Genomic DNA, 21,207 nt, shown 5'->3' with positions numbered 1-21,207 from the left:
GTTCCAAAGGTTGTGAGGCTGCGGGAAAAGGCGTCAAGAAGGACATGCCAGAACCCATTTCGGACATCTGCCACGGAGAAAACCTTCGGGGTGTCCAACTCCGGAAGTATGTCCTCCAGTGTTGGCATGTGATAGTGGGAGCGTTTAAGAGCTCGATTGAGCGGCTTGGGATCCAAGCAGAGACGTATGCTTCCGTTCGGTTTGGGAATTATAACAGGAGCCGAGACCCAATCGGTTGGGCGTGTAACAGGAGAGATAACACCTTGTTTCTCGAGGCGTTGTAACTCAGCACGAAAACGTTCCTTCAGCGCGATAGGTGGTCTACGTGTCGGAAGTTTAACAGGCTGGACACTGGGGTCTAGCTCCAGAGTCTCTTCTCCCGGAAAGGTGCCTAACTTGTCTTCAAATACCGCTGGATATTTGCGAAGCAAGTCCTCTTTTGAAAGAGAGACAGGTGTGCCCGGCTTGACCTGCTCCGTCGCAGTGACAGCATGCAAAAACTGCGGTCGCACTTTGAGAAACCCCATTTGTATTGACGCAGAGGATCCCAATATCGAAACCGGAGCATCGCGCACGACGAGAAATTTACCACGGTACCAGCGTTTACCGTTTATATATCGAACGCGAAACTCACATTCTCCAGCCGGCGGGACGGTCGATTTGTCATATAACCGTAAGACTTTGTTAGTGCGCGCGATCCGGGCGTCCTCGGGAAGATCGCACTCCCGGATAGTATTGCAACCTGCCCCAGTGTCTAGTTGAAACCGGACGACCTGACGGCCATTGACGTCAAGAATCGTCTCGAGTTTCTTCGGAAATTTGTCGTCTACGTCGCGCATCGCGTTCACTGTTGCGACCGATTCGTCGTCCGAACTCTCGAGCGTCAGGTGCATGATCACTTCTTCGTCATCCGAGTCAGAGAGCGTCGCCACCGTATCTTCGCACATCTGGCGTACCGCTGGCTCACCGCGCTGCTTCGACCGGCACACTCGAGTGTAATGGTTGGCTTTGCCGCAGTGGCCGCATGTCTTGCCAAACGCCGAGCACTTTCCCCGATCGTGTGATCCACCGCAGTTGCGACATTCGCTGATGACGGCGGCGTCAGCGGCTTTCCCACTCTTGTCACCATGTAACGTGTGTTAAGATATATCTATTAGCATCGAGAGCCACCCGCTAGATATTAACACCTACCCCGGACCAACGGGTCCACAAAAGGTATAGATGGTCTCACCAACAGCACCTCTAGACATAGCGGCTGCGGCAAGAAATCCTGTTTGTTGATTTCCACGCGGCGGCTGTCGTCGTTCCCATCCCGGTCGCGCGTTGGCAGCGTCTTTTTCTTCCCAATCTTCCAGCAAACGCAAGTCTTCCGTTTTTTTCTATTGTCGCTTCAAACGTGGCGAGCGGATTCACTTCCAATTCATATCGCAGCAAGCTCGGCAGTCCGGCGACAAAACGTTGCATCAGCTGATCTTCTTTCGTTGCTCGGTCGAGCGTCCACCTTGCGCGTTCCAGTAGCTTCTCCAGGTTGTACGCGCATTCCACTGATTCACACCCACTCGGAATTTTCGAGCCTCCCAAAGTCGGTGCGCAAGCATTCCTTTCTCCCTCGCAGTCGTCCCGAAAACTATTCTCAATGCGGCGACGAAGTCGTCGTAACTTTCAATTTTTTGCTCTTCGCAGTGCTCGAAGCGGTCCTTCAGATAGGTCGGAAAATACAGACGGCGAGCGTCAGCGTCTCATCCATACGCCGTCGCGATAACCTCAAACCGCCTCAGCCAGCGGTCGAAGTTGCCGTCACCGAATCTCTCAATTTTTATCGCGTCGCGATTAACGACGCGGACGATCGGCCGCGCAGCTGCTGCAACGGCGTTGGTGTCGGCTTTTGTCGTTTTCATCTATCTTTTCGAAGCATGCGAGTTCGAATCGCTGTCTTGTCACCAATGTAACACGGCGTAAGGGAAGCGGCTTTGGATTTCCCTTTTTATCTAATGCATTGGTCCGCTGATCTCAATTGGTCCGCTTATCTCAATAAGCCTTAGACGCAGAGATAGAGCCGCTTTTAGGTTGAGCGAAAGCAAATTAGTAAAGTAAGAACGGAAGTGTGTTACTGCTACTCACTGTACATATTGATTGTTCAGCGCCCACAGCCACATTTTGCTCAACAACCGTAAATGGTCACTTTTGATAAGACTGTAGAAATAAGAAAATAAATAGAGAAAGTGCCAACGGGAACCGAAACACCTTCGATCAGCTGGTCTTCAAGTACATCACGCATGTCGACTGAAAAAGCGCCGCTTGCGTTTCTCCTCACTTTCATACGTGACGTGAGCGTTACCAACAGACAGACAGACAGACAAACACTTTGGTTTTTGGGCGATCACGTTTGAGAGCCCCTCCCACCAGGGCGCGCGCGGGCTTCGCCCGCGCGCGCCCTGGTGTTCGGTAGCCTCGGAAACCCAGACCCTTCTCGCGCGCGCTAAAGCGGCGAGAGAGGGTCTGGGCTCCCTTACGAACGGCGGTTCCTTTGTCGCCAATAAACCAATCAGCGACGAGCCTCGCTGAGAGAGTGGACAATCAGCGACGAGCTTCATTATCAAATTACCACCGTGTAGCGCAACGTTAGCGTTAGCCTGATGGCCATCACGAAGCAATCGTTCTTGTTTGAACGAACAACGTTAGAGCATAAAAGCCATCATTAGCGGCCATGACGTCTTCGGCTGCTTCCCAACAGGGTTCGGGAAGTCGCGTGCCTATGCGAAAGGAGTGACGTAATGTGTAATCCAATTACGACAAAGGAACCGCCGCTCAGTACAAAGTTGCCCAGACTGAGAAGCCAAGCTTTAGCGCGCGCGGCTCAGTCTGGTTTCCGAGGCTAGGTGTTCGGGGAATTACTGAAGGGATTTCAAAGCGGTGGCATGAGAACATACCCCGGATGTGCTCCCGAGCACATGCCCCGGATGTGCAGATTTCACTTCGCTCGGCTCGCTCGCGGACACGTCTCTCGTCGCTCCCGTCTCGTGTACATCTATCTACGAAGTGCTGCGCGATCTCGCTTCTCGTTGGAAGTTGCGAATCCCTCCTCGAGCCTTCGATCGCTAAAAGAAGGCGAATATGGGCACAGGAAATCCCGAAGTACTCGTCGTAGCGGCCCTATGTATCGGCCTAGGACTAGGTAAGCGTGAATCTTGCGGTGCGAAGCGCGCGATCCCGTCTGCCCTTACGCGCACGTGTCCCCCTACGCGTCCTCTCACGTTGTTGTTCGCTTCGTCGACGTTTCCCATTTCTTCGACGCTAAAACAGTTCCGTCCCAGCATAGATCTCCTCGCTCTCTCTCTCTTCTTAGCGGATCTATGTAAGGAGCACGCCGACGAGCTCTTTTCGTGCAAATCGGGCGCGTTCAATTGCGTCTCGCGATCGTTCGTCTGCGACGGCGAAAATGACTGCGATAAGGGCGAAGACGAACACTACTGCGGCGTCGGTACAGTAAGACGAAAAGCGTCCGATTCGATTCGTCTGATTGGGTGGGGCTCCCTTTTTCCCTTCGCATTTCTTTTGAATGCCGTAAGACTTTCTATTGGTCCTTCTCAGTGAAATGGGAACGTAAAATCGGGGGGGTTATCACCCCTGGGGCGAACAATTCCCTCGATCCACAAGGCGTTCCGCTAAGAATTCCTTTCATTCGCGCAGATTGCGAAAGCAAGGGCTTATTCCGTTGCGTCATCGGACACCCGTGCATTCCGGGATCGTGGAAATGCGACGGCGACAACGACTGCATCGACGGATCCGACGAAACGACGGCACTATGCGGAACGAGTAAGCGAAAATAAAAGCAAATCGATTTATTATCTCTGTTTCTAATAATAGAATGCGACGGACCTAATCAATTCCACTGTGGTTCCGGCGAATGCATAGCGGTCTCCTCCGTGTGCGACGGCAATCGCGACTGCTTCGACAATTCAGACGAAACTCCGCCAAACTGCTGTAAGAAAATATATTAATTAATGACTAATTATTTATCTTGTGTTTTTTAGTTGCGACTCCTGAGCCTCCCTGCAATACGACTTTTCAGTTTGACTGCAAAGAGGAGTTGTCTCGATGCATTCCTCTCCAATGGAAGTGCGACGGCGAAAACGACTGTGACAACGGCATCAACGAAGATGGATGCTCCAATGCGCGACCACCACCTCAGCAACGTAATAAATGAATAAATTTATATACATATATATATATATATATATATATATTGTATAGCGTCACCTGTTTCTCCTGGTCGGTCACGTCCCACTGTTCCGGCTATACTCCAGTGCAGCGATCGCGAGTACAAGTGTCTCGATGGCGAGCGTTGTATTCCCTATCCCTATCGATGCGACTCGTATGTCGATTGCAAGGACGGCTCGGATGAGGACCAAGAGACGTGCAAAAGTAACGTGGCTGAGATTTTTAATTTTCAATTTTTTTCTGACGTCATAATTCATAGCTGCACCGAGATGCCCGCCCAGACTTCAGTTCTCCTGCGTGACAACGCCCCAGTGCGTACCGTGGTCGAAGCACTGCGACGGAACCGACGATTGCCAGGACAACTCGGACGAATATGGATGTAAGCGTGCATAAATGTATGACTCATTGAAAAATGAATAAAAATAAATGATTTAGGTGAATTGACTAACGCTCCTTCGTTTCTGATTGCCTCCTGCGAGGGCATGTTCAAGTGCGGCTCGGGCGAGTGTCTCTCATACAAGCGCGTGTGCGACAACAAGACGCACTGCAGTGACGGATCGGACGAGCAGAATTGCTGTTAGAATTACCAATGACGCGTTACGATTTATCTCTATTGATGTCTTTCTAGTCATCAATGAATGTGCGAGTGGGACATCGCCGTGCCGAGGCTCTCAGACGTGCGTCGATTTGCCGACCGGGTACGACTGCACGTGTCAGAAAGGATATCAAAGAACTGCAAGCGGATGCGAAGGTAGGACATCCGGGATGAGACTCATGAATCCCTAAGCTAAAACGTCCTCTCTCTTTCTAGATATTGATGAATGTGCTTCATTTGGATATTGCCAGCAGCACTGCTCCAACTCTGAGGGAAGTTTCAAGTGTTCGTGCGACTCAGGATATATACTGAGACCTGATCAGCGTTCCTGCAAATCCGAGAGTGAGTACTAGAACTGTGCGTAGAATAGTATTGACTGTGGGCTGTCTAGGCGGAGAGGCGTACCTGCTCTACACTCACGGCAGCGAAATTCGCAGCATGGACCTGGCGTCGCTGCAGTACGACAAAGTCTATCACTCATCCCAAGGCACGATCTCGTACGTCGGAGTAACATTCCACTACCAAAGCAGCATGGTAAGAACAAACAACATATATTCAATAATAGATTAAATAAAATACATGTACATGTATAGGTGTACTTTTGTGACTTTCAATCTCACTCCATCCACGGCGTCCCGCTTTCCGGCGGTGACGTCATCGAGCTCTACACCGACGTCCGCGCGCCGGAGGGTCTCGCCGTCGACTGGCTCAACAATCGTCTCTACTGGACCGAGTCCGATCGCGGCAACATCGTCATGGGATCGCTCGACGGAGACGAGAGCTCGCGACGCGTGATTGTGAGCATGCCGAACAGCAAGCCTCGCGGCATTGCCGTCGATCCGCGACGCGGCGTCATGTTTTGGACGGATTGGGGCGAGTGGTCGCTCGTCGTGCGCGCCAACATGGACGGAAGCGACGTGCGCGTGCTGATCAACGACACGGACGTCGCCAAGTGGCCGAACGGACTGACGATCGATTTATACGGCGAATACGTCATCTGGTGCGACGGATGGTACGAGAAGATCGTCGTGATGGACTACGAAGGAAAGAAAATGTAAGTACATAGAGAACGCCCTATATACATAGAATTATATTTATCTGTTATTAGGAAAACTCTTATTCAAGGTGGCATAGGCAATATCTTTGGACTCGTTCTCTACGACGACAAGCTCATATTCTCAGAGTGGCGCCAAGGCAAAGTCTTCATCTCCGGTATGCTCGACGGCAGTCACAAGTACACCGTCGCCTCGTCGGCGGTCAGCAACGTGCAAGGGATCGCGATGTATCAGGAACAGCAGCAACCGCTCCACGATAATCCGTGTCAACGATCGATGTGCTCGCACTATTGCGTGCCGAGTGCCGGCGCCGAGACGGGCTTCGTTTGCGTGTGCGATTCCGGTATACGATTGCTCAACGACGGCGCGACGTGCGGACATCCGGAAGTGCTCTGCGATAATCAGTATTGCAATTGGAATGGCGACTGTTTGAGGAAATTGGATTCGGTAGATCAAGTCTGCTTGTAAGTGTATATAAAATATTTATTTATTTATTTTATATTTTCCTTTGTTTTTTAGGTGCAATAAGGGGTTTTATGGGTCTCGGTGCGATCTGTTGACGCTTATTATTATTGCGCCAACTCGTTCCGCCGTTTCATCGTCTTCTGATAAATTACCTATCGTTTTTGGCACTGTTTTCGGCTTTCTATTCCTCGCTGTTGCAGTAGCCGTGATTTTCTTTTTCCTACGACGCAAATCGTGAGTTTTTTGACGTTCGATTACTGTTTGCGTATTCTAAAGACGTTTTCGTATAGGGAAGTGAATTTCGACAATCCCGTGTACGATTCGAACAGGGACAGCGTGACCGTGAGAGCGAAGGACGACTACAACACATCCCCCAACGGCCACACTCCGGTAAAATCCTTATAGAAATATATGTCATAATAAATAGCATGCACACAAACACGTGGGGGACTTAGTTATATTATAAATTATTATGTAGATGAACGGTGGCACAACGGTGACGAGCGTTTGATTGACGCGTCTCGTCCTGGTGGTGTTTATGTTTTGGGGGTTTGGATAGAAGGAGACTGGGACATGGCATGGAATGTCTTTTTTTTTGTTGCGATACGTTGTGTCAGAAAAACGAATGATACCCCCTGACTGAAAATCTAATTATTCAGAAGTACCATAGTCCTTGCTTTTTAAAACCTATTATTGTTAGAGTTGGCTCTTGAGCCTGTACATAGTAGAGAATGATTTATTTACAGACTCGTTTCTTCTTTGCGTCCGCGTCTCGAGCCCCCGTATTTGATTTTCGTCTGTCTACAAAGCGCATCATTTTTTATTGTTTGTATTTGGAATGTACTAGGCTATCGCCTCTGAAAGACGATAATCAATCACGGAAGCGGTCACGCGGCGCCGCCTCCTCCCGCCGCCGCCGCCGACGCGCCCGCCGCCCGGTAGACGAGATTCCTCGAGAGGTACCTCATCTTCAGTAGCCTCTTTTCTGTAGAACTTCTAGACGAAGCAGTAGACGACAAAGAGAGGAGTGGAAAGGATCTTGGAAAATGGAAGGGATCGGCTGTCGCGTCGTTCGCGGTCCGGACTGGAAGTGGGGCTAGCAAGACGGCGGCGAAGGTGACGTCGGCACGGTGCGAAGCTTCGAAACGACCGAAGAAGTCGTCATCGTGTGGGACAACGGCACGGCGGCGAACTATCGCTGTTTCGGCGCGTACGACCTTCGCGTGCTCGACAGCCCTCCGTCACGAAGGCGCGACGTGCTACGGCTGTCGAATGCAGCCCGTCATCGGCACGCGATGGAAATGTCTCGACTGTTTCGATTGAGCGACAACCTATCGTGCGAAGATGCGACCCTACAATCTCGTTGGACTCTTTTCCGTTCGCCGATTTTGTCGTCCTCGACGGCACCAGTCCCGATGAGGCGCTCTGAGCGACGGCTCATTTTTATGTGTTTGTCACGTGCTGTATTCTGCCCGCATTTTTTTAGCGCCGTTCGGCGCTGCGAGAAGAGGTCGTCCGCGTCTCGGCGGGCCTTCTAGACGTTCAATGATTGACGCGAAGGTGCCACGGAGCCACCCGGTAAGCGCAGAACGACGGGGGACCCCAATACGAACCTAAGCGTCGTTTATCTAGCCTCCCTTAATATTTTCAATTGCTCACGTGTTCGAGCTGCGCGTGCGTCTAGTCGGCCATCAGTTCAGTTCAGTTCACAGTTTTATTTTAATACGGAAATCCTTCAGCACGTGGGCCGATCTTCCAGGAAACCGTATACAGGGGAATGACAGCAAAAGGAGAAAAGAGAAAAATGACAATATTTACAACTATAACTATATAACCTCTAAATCAGTACACAGAGTTTTGATTGAAATAGTTCTTCAGGCCCAATTTAAAGATCGCGGGATCATTACTCCCTCTTATGATTGCCGGAAGCGAATTCCATAGAGTTTGAGCCCGAAAGAATGGAGAACGACGAAGTGCCTCGGTGCGTGGTCGGATGACGTTGACCCCAGAAGCACTGAGACGAGTGGCGGCACCGGTGCGCTGAATACGCCCAATTTTCGCCGCGAGAACAGAAGCTGTGGCGGAGTTGCACAAGCAGCGGTAACTCAACATTTCTAGTTGAGTAGCATGCCTTGTGCGAATTGGATTGAGACGAAATAGATCGAGAAGTGCTGCTACTCCTCCAACAGAGGCCGTAGAATCGTCATAACGCAAACCAGCCAGACAACGGAGATACCTCTTTTCTATCTGTGCTAAGCGGCTGATTACGCCAGCTGATCCGTCCGCCCAAACGGCAGCCCCGTAGTCAAGGTCCGGTTGAATGACTGAGCGAACAAACGCTAGTCGAGCTGCGTTGGATAACAGACGATGACATCGGTAAAGAACACCAATTTTTCGGCCAACCTTCCTAATGACGTTGTCCATCTGCGGTTTCCACGATAGACGACTATCAATCAAAACCCCGAGGTATCTCACGTGAGGTGAAGGCGACAGAATGACATTATTGCATGACCGAAACCGTATAGATCGACGTGTCTTCAGTATCACGAAACTTGGGAAAAAGCAGAAAAGCCGATTTTTGACCATTGAGAGCCATCAGATTCTCAGAGTACCATGAAGTCACACTATTAATATCTTGTTGTAGTTGAGTAACCGCTCCCTCAAAAGTTTCGTTGCTGGAATAAAGACAGGCATCATCTGCGTAAAGGATTAGAGACGATTGAGAAGGCCATCATCGTGTGAGTCTCTCGTATTTTATCCCGTCGCATCTCGGTAATCGTTCGCGTTGCCGATCGTTCAATACGACCAAAAGCAACCTAAAACGTCTCTCTAAGATCTACCGTCTGAAATGGCGGCGCCGAGAGGCAACAACATAATCCAAAACAACCACTTCTACAAAGACTGGCAGCGCTACGTCAAAACCACCTTAGACCAGCCGGGCCGCAAGAAGCGTCGTCGCCTCGCTCGCCAAGAAAAAGCGAAACGAATCGCTCCACGCCCCGTAGCCGGCTCAGCTCGTCCAACAGTCCGTCGCCCAACATTCCGCTATAACACGAAAACGAGAACGGGACGCGGCTTCACTCTCGAAGAAATCAAAGTAGGAAATCAGAATCGCCCCCGACTCTCAAACGGGGCCCCAATCAAGGATCTCTCCTCTAGGCGGCTGGATTGACCCCGAAATTCGCCCAAACAGTCGGAATCGCCGTCGATCATCGGCGTCGCAACAAGTCAACCGAATCGCTGCAGATGAACGTGCAGCGCTTGAAGGAATACATGAGCAAGTTGATCGTTTTCCCACGAAAGGCGAACAAACCGAAGATAGGCGATAGCGACGTAAGTTACTTGTCTTCTCCGTACCCCAAAGGGGGTCTCCTTATTCCATTTCTACCATTCAGTATCCATACATATAGTTATAAGGTTTCTTTCCTCTCCTGCCTCATTCTTTCATGGAAGAAATCTCTTTTCATTATTCTTTTTACTTCTTTCCAGGCTGAAGAGTTGAAATTGGCCCAGCAGTTGGTCGGTCCACTCTTCCCCAATGCTTACCCTGTTGCTCCCAAAGCAAGAGTCATTACTGAAGAAGAAAAGTTAGCGTATTTCAGTCAATGCGCATTGCGCGCTAATCGGCATTCGCGCCCTGCGAGCAAAGAAAGCCGAAGAGGCAGATTTAACGAAAAAGAAGTCAACAGACAGGAGTTGCAATTTTGTAACGTGGAACGAACGATCAATATATGTATAATAAACCACCTGTTCTGACTATCCCCACACACCGCGTCGCCTAGAAAACGACCAGAAATTACCAGTATAGCAAATATCAATCCATTTATATCAATCCAATTAGGGACTGTTTTAAATGCTGGGTTCTTCATACGGATTGTAGTCTCGCTTGTACGGCCTTCGTATTGGCTTCAGTGACGTGTACTCCGAACCTCGGCGTTTTTGAGATGACGTAGTGAAGTATTGTACCTGGTTTGTTTGAAACTCTCGCGACGTTGCATAAGTGCTGTTGAGCGGCTTTCGCGATTTGAGTCACTCTCTCGAGCACGAAACCTCCCTCCGTGTCTGAAGTCCATAGGTGAAGAAAAGCACGGCAATTACGCCCTGGCCCGAGTCCCCCAAATACAGGAGGAAACTGAACGTCAATAGCTAACTGCATGCTAAAGAACACGTGCAGTCATTAAAGACGTGGAATTTTATAATTAATTAATTAATCAATTGTACCACATTTGGATCTTCCGGACTGCCGCACAATTCCGTGATTTTTCCCCAAAGGTACACCGTTGCCAATAATTTCGTCTATCTTCTCCGAAAAGCTCACTTCCGTGTGTTCGCGTTGAGGCGACGATTTGGCGTTGGGGTGGCAATTCAGCTGGGGTGAAGTCGCCACGTATGCCCACGCCCATCATTCCCCATATCATTCGACCAGGCAAAGTGTCCGGGGTTTTTTGATAGAATGGTTGATAGATGACGCCGGCAATTGGCTCGCTTCCAATCGCTATGCCTATTAGGACTGTAACGCGATCGAGAAAACCTAAAAAAATGATTCGAAATGAAATTAGTTTTCTTTTGATTTTAATTAATTAACCGGCTGTGAATTCTGACGTTCCGTAGAGAGGATCGACCCATATGGAAATCTGAAAGGTGATAATAAAAGTTCTATATATAGAAATCGAGTTCTTTTTTTATATATACTGTACGTCTTTTTCTTCTATTCCCTTGTAGATTTTTGGGCATTCCACGCTGAGAACGCTCTCGTCTTTAGCGTCCGTTCTAAGACGTTGATCGTCTGCAGAAGGCGGTAAATCCTAAGAAAAACAATTTATAATAATAATGATTTTTTATTTTTTAGCGCATTCTACCTCTTCTCCTATCACGGTCACGTTTGGATATTGGGATTTGAGCGATGCTAGAATGCATCGTTGGGAGCGTCGATCGGCTTCTGTTTGCGGATCGTCGACGCCCTTTAGCGGAAAGTCGAAATCGTTTCATCTTCTAAAATATCGTCGTTTTCTTGCCTTTTCGACGACAGCGAGCTTTCCCGATTGGAGAACGTCTCGTATGTGTTGACCTGCTCGTCTGGCTACCGCCACAGACGAAGCTAATAAACGAATCATGAGATCTTGCATACCGTAAAGTCGGGATATTAAGTACCGGTACTTATATTTGATAAATGTGTTGATTTCGAGCACCAGGGGATGTGGGTAGCTCTATTTGTGCGGTACCTCTGGACGAATCACTGAAACGCAGAGAAGCGTCTCATTCTTTTCTTTACATTATCGGAATATTTTGGTACCAAACTTAGTCTCGAACGTACAAATACAAACAAATGAATAGGTACTAATAAAAGTAGGGTACTTCTATTCGAATGGGTACTTTTATTCGGACGAGTGGTAGTAGATGTAAAAATGGGTACCTAATCTAAAAGGGTACCTGTAATTGATGGGTACTTAATATCCCGACTTTACGGTATCTCTTTGTCATAAAGGACCCGGATACGATGGGCCAGGGTCAAGGAAAAGACCTTTCCTACGAAATAGAAGACAAATACGAATGCCTAATCGGCAAAACGGTTTGGTCAGTTCACAAAGGAAAACGAAAGGTAGTCGTAAACGCTGTAAAAAGACGCCATTTTACTCTGGCGACATTTTAGTCCGATAATTTGGCCGTGACGCTCTTCGTGTTCGAAGGCAGTGAAGGAAGAGAGCAAGAGGTAAAACAGCGATCCGTCGTACGCCAATTCCGAGTTGTTTAGCAGATGAAAGCAGCGAAAAGAGCGTACGTTCGACTAAAAACGTTTCGTCATCCAAACGTCATCAAATTTATCGATGGAATGGAGGTAAGAGAAAAAGCAACAGTGAAATTGTTAACTACAGTAGAATTGTGCAATGTAGACGGAAACGACTCTAACAGTGGCCACGGAACCGGTCACTCCTTTGGAAGAGTTTCTTCGTCAAAAAGACGGAAAAAATGAATTGGAAATTAGTTGGGGATTGCATCAAATTTCGGTACGTAAGAAATCATCCCAGCATAGGAACTAAGGGAATTAATTAATTAATTAGATATTCTCTATAGAAAGGATTGACGTTTTTGAGTGAGGATTGTAGTCTTGTACACGGAAATATTTGCCTTTCTTCCGTCTTTGTTGATCAACGAAGACCCCAAACGAGGCGAGGCGTGTGGCCCGATTTTTATCTTCTCAACCCGGGCCTCAAACCGGGCGTAAGAAGAAATCGCCGCCACTAGCGTTGCCCTGGGCTGGAGATAAGCTTATCACTTCCGGAGTAATCAAAAGCCTTCGAATGGAAGAAGGGATCGGACAAAGCTAGCTTCAGATAAGTGTTTAGATAATGCCTTAGTTTCAGTAGCTTTGGTCATCTTGTTTGTTGCAGGGATCGCTTTGCGTCGCGATGTATAGGGTGAGGGATGGGTTCATGTTTGGTGTTCAGTTTTCTTTTTAGACTTTGAGGACATGTATATACAGTATAAAAAGTGCCCTATGACGCATACATATTGTACAACTGCATGCAGTGAATTTTATTGTTATGTGTCGTACAAATCATTCAGTTCAGCGAGAGCGGTTTCTGTCTCTTCGACGACGCTCGTCGCTTCTACGTCTGTCGTCGCGGTCGTCGTCACGGTAACGGTCTCGTCGTCGAGGGCTGTCTCTTCTGCCTCCGCTTCTTTCCTCTTCAAAGCTTCTGCGTCTTGAGTCTCGATCTCTTGCAAGGATCATAGCGATCCTGATGCTCCTTGTAATCTCTTCTCTCGCGTCCATGTTGCAGTTGCAGTTTCACTATGGTAGTACGAGCAATTTGGGATCAGAGCATACTAGTAGTCCCAAGGGTTTGTCCGTGCTAGGCGTTATGATTAAGGTAAGAAAGATGAAATAATGATATTTGATTTTATATTTTGATGCGCGGCACGTGACATTTCAAACCCACTAGACGTCTCGCGCAGACGCGCACGAGTCGTGGAAGCATGAAAGCACCGAACGACGACGTCGCCGAAGAACGTCCACCGGACTCGCCGTCGTCGCCGCCGCCGTCCAAACGCGTCATCCCAGCTCAACACTATCGAAAAGGAGATCCTCTTCCCGAAGGCGTCAGCGGCGCGCCGAACGAACGCCAGCTCGTCGAGCTCATGGAAAAAACGGGCTGCATGATTTCGCAGACGAACGGCCAACGACGCTTCGGTCCGCCGCCCGACGAGCGACCACCACGTGGCTGCGAAGTGTTCATCGGAAAAATACCGCGGTATCTCTACGAAGACGAACTCGTTCCCGTGCTCCAGATGATCGGACGACTCTACGAGCTACGTCTAATGATGGATTTCTCTGGGAGCAATCGCGGCTACGCCTTCCCCGTCTTCGCGTCGCGCGACGAGGCGAAGCAATGCGTGCGCGCGCTGGACAACTACGAAATACGCTAATATAGGGAACCCTATAAAAATCAAAGATTAATTCTCTAATATAGGGAACCCTCTAAAAATCAAAGATTAGGGACTACGTTCTCTAATATAGGGAACCCTCCAGAAATCAAAGATTAGGGACTACGTTCTCTAATATAGGGAACCCTCTAAAAATCAAAGATTAGGGACTACGTTATCTAATATAGGGAACAGTCTAAAGATTAGGGACTACGTTCTCTAATATAGGGAACCGTCTAAAGATTAAAGATTAGGGACTACGTTCTCTAATATAGGGAACCCTCTAAAAATCAAAGATTAGGGACTACGTTCTCGAATATAGGGAACCCTCTAAAAATCAAAGACTATGGACTACGTTCTCTAATATAGGGAACCGTCTAAAGATTAAAGATTAGGGACTACGTTCACTAATATAGGGAACCCTCTAAAAATCAAAGATTAGGGACTACGTTCTCTAATACAGGGAACCCTCTAAAAATCAAAGATTAGGGACTACGTTCTCTAGTATAGGGAACTCTCTAAAAATCAAAGATTAGGGACTACGTTATCTAATATAGGGAACCCTCTAAAAATCAAAGATTAGGGAAAACGTTCTCTAGTATAGGAAACCCTCTAAAAATCAAAGATTAGGGAATAGGTTCTCTAATATAGGAAACCCTCTAAAAATCAAAGATTAGGGACTACGTTCTCCAATATAGGGAACCCTCAAAAAATCAAAGATTAGGGACTAGGTTCTCTAATATAGGGAACCCTCCAGAAATCAAAGATTAGGGACTACGTTCTCTAATATAGGGAACCCTCTAAAAATCAAAGATTAGAGACTACGTTATCTAATATAGGGTACCCTCTAAAAATCAAAGATTAGGGACTACGTTCTCTAATATAGGGAACCCTCTAAAAATCAAAGATTAGGGACTACGTTCTCTAATATAGGGAACCCTCTAAAAATCAAAGATTAGGGACTACGTTCTCTAATATAGGGAACCCTATAAAAATCAAAGATTAGGGACTACGTTCTCTAATATAGGAAACCCTCTAAAAATCAAAGATTAGGGACTGCGTTCTCTAATATAAGGAACCGTCTAAAGATTAAAGATTAGGGTCTACGTTCTCTAATAAAGGAAAACCTCTAAAAATCAAAGATTAGGGACTACGTTCTCTAATATAGGAAAACCTCGAAAAATAAAAGATTAGGGACTACGTTATCTAATATAGGGAACCATCTAAAAATCAAAGATTAGGGACTACGTTCTCTAATATAGGGAACCCTCTAAAAATCAAAGATTAGGGACTACGTTCTCCAATATAGGGAACCCTAAAAAAATCAAAGATTAGGGACTAGGTTCTCTAATATAGGGAACCCTCCAGAAATCAAAGATTAGGGACTACGTTCTCTAATATAGGGAACCCTCTAAAAATCAAAGATTAGAGACTACGTTATCTAATATAGGGTACCCTCTAAAAATCAAAGATTAGGGACTACGTTCTCTAATATAGGGAACCCTCTAAAAATCAAAGATTAGGGACTACGTTCTCTAATATAGGGAACCCTCTAAAAATCAAAGATTAGGGACTACGTTCTCTAATATAGGGAACCCTATAAAAATCAAAGATTAGGGACTACGTTCTCTAATATAGGAAACCCTCTAAAAATCAAAGATTAGGGACTGCGTTCTCTAATATAAGGAACCGTCTAAAGATTAAAGATTAGGGTCTACGTTCTCTAATAAAGGAAAACCTCTAAAAATCAAAGATTAGGGACTACGTTCTCTAATATAGGAAAACCTCGAAAAATAAAAGATTAGGGACTACGTTATCTAATATAGGGAACCATCTAAAAATCAAAGATTAGGGACTACGTTCTCTAATATAGGAAAACCTCTAAAAATCAAAGATTAGGAACTACGTTATCTAATATACGGAATCCTCTAAAAATCAAAGATTAGGGACTACGTTCTCTAATATAGGGAACCCTCTAAAAATCAAAGATTAGGGACTACGTTCTCTAATATAGGGAACTCTCTAAAAATCAAAGATTAGGGACTACGTTCTCTAATATAGGGAACCCTCTAAAAATCAAAGATTAGGGACTACGTTCTCTAATATAAAAATCAAAGATTAATTCTCTAATATAGGGAACCCTCTAAAAATCAAAGATTAGGGACTACGTTCTCTAATATAGGGAACCCTCCAGAAATCAAAGATTAGGGACTACGTTCTCTAATATAGGGAACCCTCTAAAAATCAAAGATTAGGGACTACGTTATCTAATATAGGGAACAGTCTAAAGATTAGGGACTACGTTCTCTAATATAGGGAACCGTCTAAAGATTAAAGATTAGGGACTACGTTCTCTAATATAGGGAACCCTCTAAAAATCAAAGATTAGGGACTACGTTCTCGAATATAGGGAACCCTCTAAAAATCAAAGACTATGGACTACGTTCTCTAATATAGGGAACCGTCTAAAGATTAAAGATTAGGGACTACGTTCTCTAATATAGGGAACCCTCTAAAAATCAAAGATTAGGGACTACGTTCTCTAATATAGGGAACCCTCTAAAAATCAAAGATTAGGGACTACGTTCTCTAGTATAGGGAACTCTCTAAAAATCAAAGATTAGGGACTACGTTATCTAATATAGGGAACCCTCTAAAAATCAAAGATTAGGGACTACGTTCTCCAATAAAGGGAACCCTCCAAAAATCAAAGATTAGGGACTATGTTCTCTAATATAGGGAACCCTATAAAAATCAAAGATTAGAGACTACGTTCTCTAATATAGGGAAACCTCTAAAAATAAAAGAGTAGGGACTACGTTCTCTAAAAATCAAAGATTAGAGACTACGTTCTCTAATATAGGAAAACCTCTAAAAATCAAAGATTAGGAACTACGTTATCTAATATACGGAATCCTCTAAAAATCAAAGATTAGGGACTACGTTCTCTAATATAGGGAACCCTCTAAAAATCAAAGATTAGGGACTACGTTCTCTAATATAGGGAACCCTATAAAAATCAAAGATTAGGGACTACATTCTCTAATATAGGGAACCCTCTAAAAATCAAAGATTAGGGACTACGTTCTCTAATATAGGGAACCCTCCAGAAATCAAAGATTAGGGACTACGTTCTCTAATATAGGGAACCCTATAAAAATCAAAGATTAGGGACTACATTCTCTAATATAGGGAACCCTCTAAAAATCAAAGATTAGGGACTACGTTCTCTAATATAGGGAACCCTCCAGAAATCAAAGATTAGGGACTACGTTCTCTAATATAGGGAACCCTCTAAAAATCAAAGATTAGGGACTACATTCTCTAATATAGGGAACCCTCTAAAAATCAAAGATTAGGGACTACGTTCTCTAATATAGGGAACCCTCCAGAAATCAAAGATTAGGGACTACGTTCTCTAATATAGGGAACCCTCTAAAAATCAAAGATTAGGGACTACGTTATCTAATATAGGGAACAGTCTAAAGATTAGGGACTACGTTCTCTAATATAGGGAACCGTCTAAAGATTAAAGATTAGGGACTACGTTCTCTAATATAGGGAACCCTCTAAAAATCAAAGATTAGGGACTACGTTCTCGAATATAGGGAACCCTCTAAAAATCAAAGATTAGGGACTACGTTCTCTAATATAAAAATCAAAGATTAGGGACTACGTTCTCTAATATAGGGAACCGTCTAATAATCAAAGATTAGAGACTACGTTCTCTAATATAGGGAACCCTCTAAAAAATCAAAGATTAGGGACTACGTTCTCTAATATAGGGAACCGTCTAAAGATTAGGGACTACGTTCTCTAATATAGAGAACCGTCTAAAAATCAAAGATGAGGGACTACGTTCTCTAATATAGGGAACCGTCTAAAAATCAAAGATTAGGGACTACGTTCTCTAATATAGGGAACCCTCTAAAAAATCAAAGATTAGGGACTACGTTCTCTAATATAGGGAACCGTCTAAGGATTAGGGACTACGTTCTCTAATAACCGTCTAAAGATTAAAGATTAGGGACAACGTTCTCTAATATAGGGAACCCTCTAAAAATCAAAGATTAGGGACTACGTTCTCTAATACATGTATAGGGAACCGTCTAAAGATTAAAGATTAGGGACTATGTTCTCTAATATAGGGAACCCTCTAAAAATCAAAGATTAGGGACTACGTTCCCTAATATAGGGAACCGTCTCAAGATTAAAGATTAGGGACTACGTTCTCCAATATAGGGAACCCTCCAAAAATCAAAGATTAGGGACTACGTTATCTAATATAGAGAACCCTTCAAAAATCAAAGATTAGGGACTACGTTCTCTAATATAGAGAACCCTTCAAAAATCAAAGATTAGGGACTACGTTCTCTAATATAGGGAACCCTCTAAAATTCAAAGATTATGGACTACGTTCTCTAATATATGGAACCGTCTAAAGATTAAAGATTAGGGACTACGTTCTCTAATATAGGAAACCCTCTAAAAATTAAAGATTAGGGACTACGTTCTCTAATATAGTGAACCATCTAAAAATCAAAGATTAGGGACAACGTTCTCTAGTATAGGGAACACTCTAAAAATCAAAGATTAGGGACTACGTTCTCTAATATAGGGAACCCTCTAAAAATCAAAGATTAGGGACTACGTTCTCTAATATAGGGAACCCTCCAGAAATCAAAGATTAGGGACTACGTTATCTAATATAGGGAACCCTCTAAAAATGAAAGATTAGGGACTACGTTCTCTAATATAGGGAACCGTCTAAAGATTAAAGATTAGGGACTACGTCCTCTAATATAGAGAACCCTCTTAAAATCAAAGATTAGGGACTACGTTCTCTAATATAGCGAAAATTCTAAAAATCAAAGATTAGGGACTACGTTCTCCAATATAGTGAACCCTCTAAAAATCAAAGATTAGGGAAAATGTTCTCTAGTATAGGGAACCCTCTAAAAATCAAAGATTAGGGACTAGGTTCTCTAATATAGGGAACCCTCTAAAAAATCAAAGATTAGGGACTACGTTCTCTAATATAGGGAATCCTCTAAAAATCAAAGATTAGGGACTACGTTCTCTAATATAGGGAACCGTCGAAAAAATTAGGGACTACGTTCTCTAGTATAGGGAACCGTTTAAAGATTAAAGATATCTCTCTTGAGCCTTAACTGTATCTTTAGCTTTGTACTCACTCTCCATCTGCCGCCAAAAGAATACGGGTATTGTCATTGAATAGGACGCCGACCGAATTGTCGGACAGCTGATAGCCGAGCCCAATAGTCGACCCATTTGCTGATCCAATAAATAGGCTGAGATGCCGGATCTTCAGCCTCATCTAATATAAAACGAACATACATCTATACAGATCTACATACCGTATACATATACATACCCCAATGCTTGCTGCTCTTCTTCTCCGGCTCTTTCTTCAAGCAGTCACTCAACTGGCACAGCAGATCACTCAGAAAATAATCAGACGGCTCAGTACCTCAAATAAAAAAAAAAAAAACTAAGAACCCCGCCTATCCTCTCTCCCCAAATCTCATACAAGGACTAAACTCTGTAGGAGTAGGATGAAGCGGTAGAACAGAAGAGTCTTTGACAGAAACAGCGGTCGTCGTCGTCGCCGAAGACAGCGCACCCTTCAAATGACCCGCCGCCGCTCCGCATCCGTCTTTATTGACGAGACTCAACGGTTTTCGTGGCAGTCCCGACGTCGAAGTAGCCGTTTTCTTCTCGTGCCATCGTCAAACAGCTGAGCGGAAGTCGAGTCGGCGCGAAGCCGGCGGAGGACAGATCAAACGGAGGAGTCGGACGATGAGTGACTGTGCTGCAGGCGACACTTTGGGCGGAATAAAATAGTCGTTTCGTTTGATACGCGGCAAATAGGTCTCCTTGAGGGATTTCGTCTCAAAGGGGGGCTTTCCAACGAGGAGAGTGTACCTAGAATAAAAGATAATAAGGATACTATTACATTCCCTGCCTATGTAACTTACATTATACATCCTATAGACCACAAATCAACTTCGCAGCTGTGCCCCGTCTTAATCACTATAGCTCCGGGGCAATATAATTTGGAGTCCCACATAAGGTCCTATATACACATGCCTATAATTAAATTTTTCTATGAATTTATTTGTTGTACCTCTTTCTTTCTCCTTCGTAGTCGATTTTTGCTGCGAGTCCAAAATCGCCGATTTTCACTATCAATCCGTCGACCGTCGAGAAATATGTTGCCAAGTTTCAAATCGCGATGTATGACTTTGACGCCGTGCAAATATTGGCATCCGAGTTTCATGTAGTATCGAGCTTCCGCTTCGGTTAGAACGCGCCGTCGCTTATGCAACTCCATCAAAGACTGAAAATCAAATACTTACACTAGGAAAAAATGGGCGGGGTCAACTCACTCTTAGAAGAACGTAAACGTTTTCGGAGTCTTCGAAGTAGCCGCGAAAGCCGACGATGTTCTCGTGATTGAGACTTCGATGGACCGCAATCTCCATCGACATCTAGAACGCGAAAGAACGTTTCGAAGTGAGGCCCCGCGCGAGGATACGCTCGTCGAACCTCTTCTTTCTGACGCTGTTTCGATGAGCGGCTCTTCGAGACGATCTTTTCGGCGAATACTTCCTTCGTTGTCATGTCCTTCAGTTCGTAGCAGCGCGCGAAACCGACCTGTGAAGGCGCGCACGCGGAGACGGCGGTGAATCGTTGGCGCCTTCGCTACGCTACTTCTGCTAGAGCTGAGACTCACTTTGCCGTCCATCTTTGGTGCTGAATCGGTCTTCTGCTAGCGTTTTCGGAGTGAGTGAGGACGAACGTTCAATGGGTCATCCGGGTCCTTTCAATGACGTTCAATGACGTGGGGTCTGCGCGCGCTCCGGGACTCAGCTGAAATACCAGACTCCATAAACGGAAAAATAGATCCCTTCTATTCTTGCTATGCGGTAATTTTGGAACGTAGCTCTGAGATAAGGTGCAAATCGGTAATGGCATTATCGTGGCTTTGAAAGTCAAGTGAAACGTACGCAATCTCGCCCTCTAAAAATCCCCTAATACGGTAAAACTCAAATCAAAGCGTATTTTCAAAGCTTCGATTTGTGAAAACCTGATGGAGGACCCTATCCTAAGCCACGTTGTGACGGTGGTACTGTACATATGTGTAAACGCAGTAACATATGTAGCTGTTATCGTTATATGAGCGCGTTGTTCAATTTCAGAGGCGTAGTACTCAATTGACGTCCTCTCGAAAAAAAAACGCGTCGATCTCATATGAAAGAATATTTAGTAAGGCTTTGATTTGCAAAATTATCCGGTTCGAATTGACCTTATCCGAGGCCATTTTCTGTGGGAGGGTCTTAATAGAATGCTATTGGCCCATTAGTCATTGTTAGCAGAGCATGCGTATTTGAAAGTCCGCCCTGCCGGCATAGATGTATGAGA

The 21,207-nt window shown here is 45.4% G+C and overlaps 3 protein-coding genes and 2 pseudogenes across 5 annotated transcripts; 3 read left to right on the top strand and 2 right to left on the bottom strand.

Moving 5' to 3' along the window:
* The first annotated feature begins 3,002 nt into the window (after positions 1-3,002).
* LOC136187944 (low-density lipoprotein receptor-like) lies at positions 3,003-7,853 on the top strand. Of its 2 annotated transcripts, XR_010670051.1 has the most exons (17): positions 3,003-3,175; positions 3,347-3,481; positions 3,691-3,816; positions 3,868-3,984; positions 4,035-4,196; positions 4,255-4,425; positions 4,481-4,600; positions 4,657-4,797; positions 4,850-4,972; positions 5,033-5,158; positions 5,208-5,350; positions 5,410-5,870; positions 5,925-6,335; positions 6,391-6,570; positions 6,627-6,726; positions 7,184-7,274; positions 7,328-7,853. XR_010670051.1 is itself a non-coding variant. In XM_065975648.1 (16 exons), exons 1-16 carry the CDS (start codon positions 3,115-3,117, stop codon positions 6,845-6,847), a joined length of 2,610 nt encoding a protein of 869 aa, XP_065831720.1. In that variant the 5' UTR covers positions 3,003-3,114; the 3' UTR covers positions 6,848-7,083. The 2 variants fall into 2 exon arrangements, 1 of the variants encoding a protein (XP_065831720.1); XM_065975648.1 differs by lacking the exons at positions 7,184-7,274; positions 7,328-7,853 and adding an exon at positions 6,815-7,083.
* Positions 7,854-9,068: 1,215 nt separating this feature from the next.
* Positions 9,069-10,082, top strand: LOC136187946 (large ribosomal subunit protein eL13-like; annotated as a pseudogene).
* LOC136187945 (3'(2'),5'-bisphosphate nucleotidase 1-like) lies at positions 10,068-11,457 on the bottom strand. Its single transcript, XM_065975649.1, has 6 exons — positions 11,352-11,457; positions 11,196-11,297; positions 11,034-11,141; positions 10,922-10,970; positions 10,558-10,867; positions 10,068-10,493 (listed from the first exon to the last, which is right to left on the bottom strand). The coding sequence occupies exons 1-6, from the start codon at positions 11,448-11,450 to the stop codon at positions 10,202-10,204; spliced, it is 960 nt and encodes a 319-aa protein (XP_065831721.1). The 5' UTR covers positions 11,451-11,457; the 3' UTR covers positions 10,068-10,201.
* A 374-nt stretch (positions 11,458-11,831) lies between these two features.
* Positions 11,832-12,881, top strand: LOC136187947 (N-terminal kinase-like protein). Of its 2 annotated transcripts, none has more exons than XM_065975651.1 (5): positions 11,832-11,935; positions 11,987-12,046; positions 12,092-12,172; positions 12,228-12,341; positions 12,409-12,881. In XM_065975651.1, the coding sequence occupies exons 1-5, from the start codon at positions 11,834-11,836 to the stop codon at positions 12,577-12,579; spliced, it is 528 nt and encodes a 175-aa protein (XP_065831723.1). In that variant the 5' UTR covers positions 11,832-11,833; the 3' UTR covers positions 12,580-12,881. The 2 variants fall into 2 exon arrangements, with proteins under 2 accessions (XP_065831723.1, XP_065831722.1); XM_065975650.1 differs by having other exon boundaries at positions 12,089-12,172.
* A 6,071-nt stretch (positions 12,882-18,952) lies between these two features.
* LOC136188198 (serine/threonine-protein kinase PLK1-like) lies at positions 18,953-20,617 on the bottom strand (annotated as a pseudogene).
* Between the last annotated feature and the right edge of the window lie 590 nt (positions 20,618-21,207).

The sequence above is a fragment of the Oscarella lobularis genome, chromosome 6 (assembly GCF_947507565.1).
Source record: "Oscarella lobularis chromosome 6, ooOscLobu1.1, whole genome shotgun sequence".
NCBI lineage: Eukaryota > Metazoa > Porifera > Homoscleromorpha > Homosclerophorida > Oscarellidae > Oscarella > Oscarella lobularis.
Note: the sequence above shows the minus strand (reverse complement) of the source record. Positions and strands in the feature narration are given on the sequence as shown.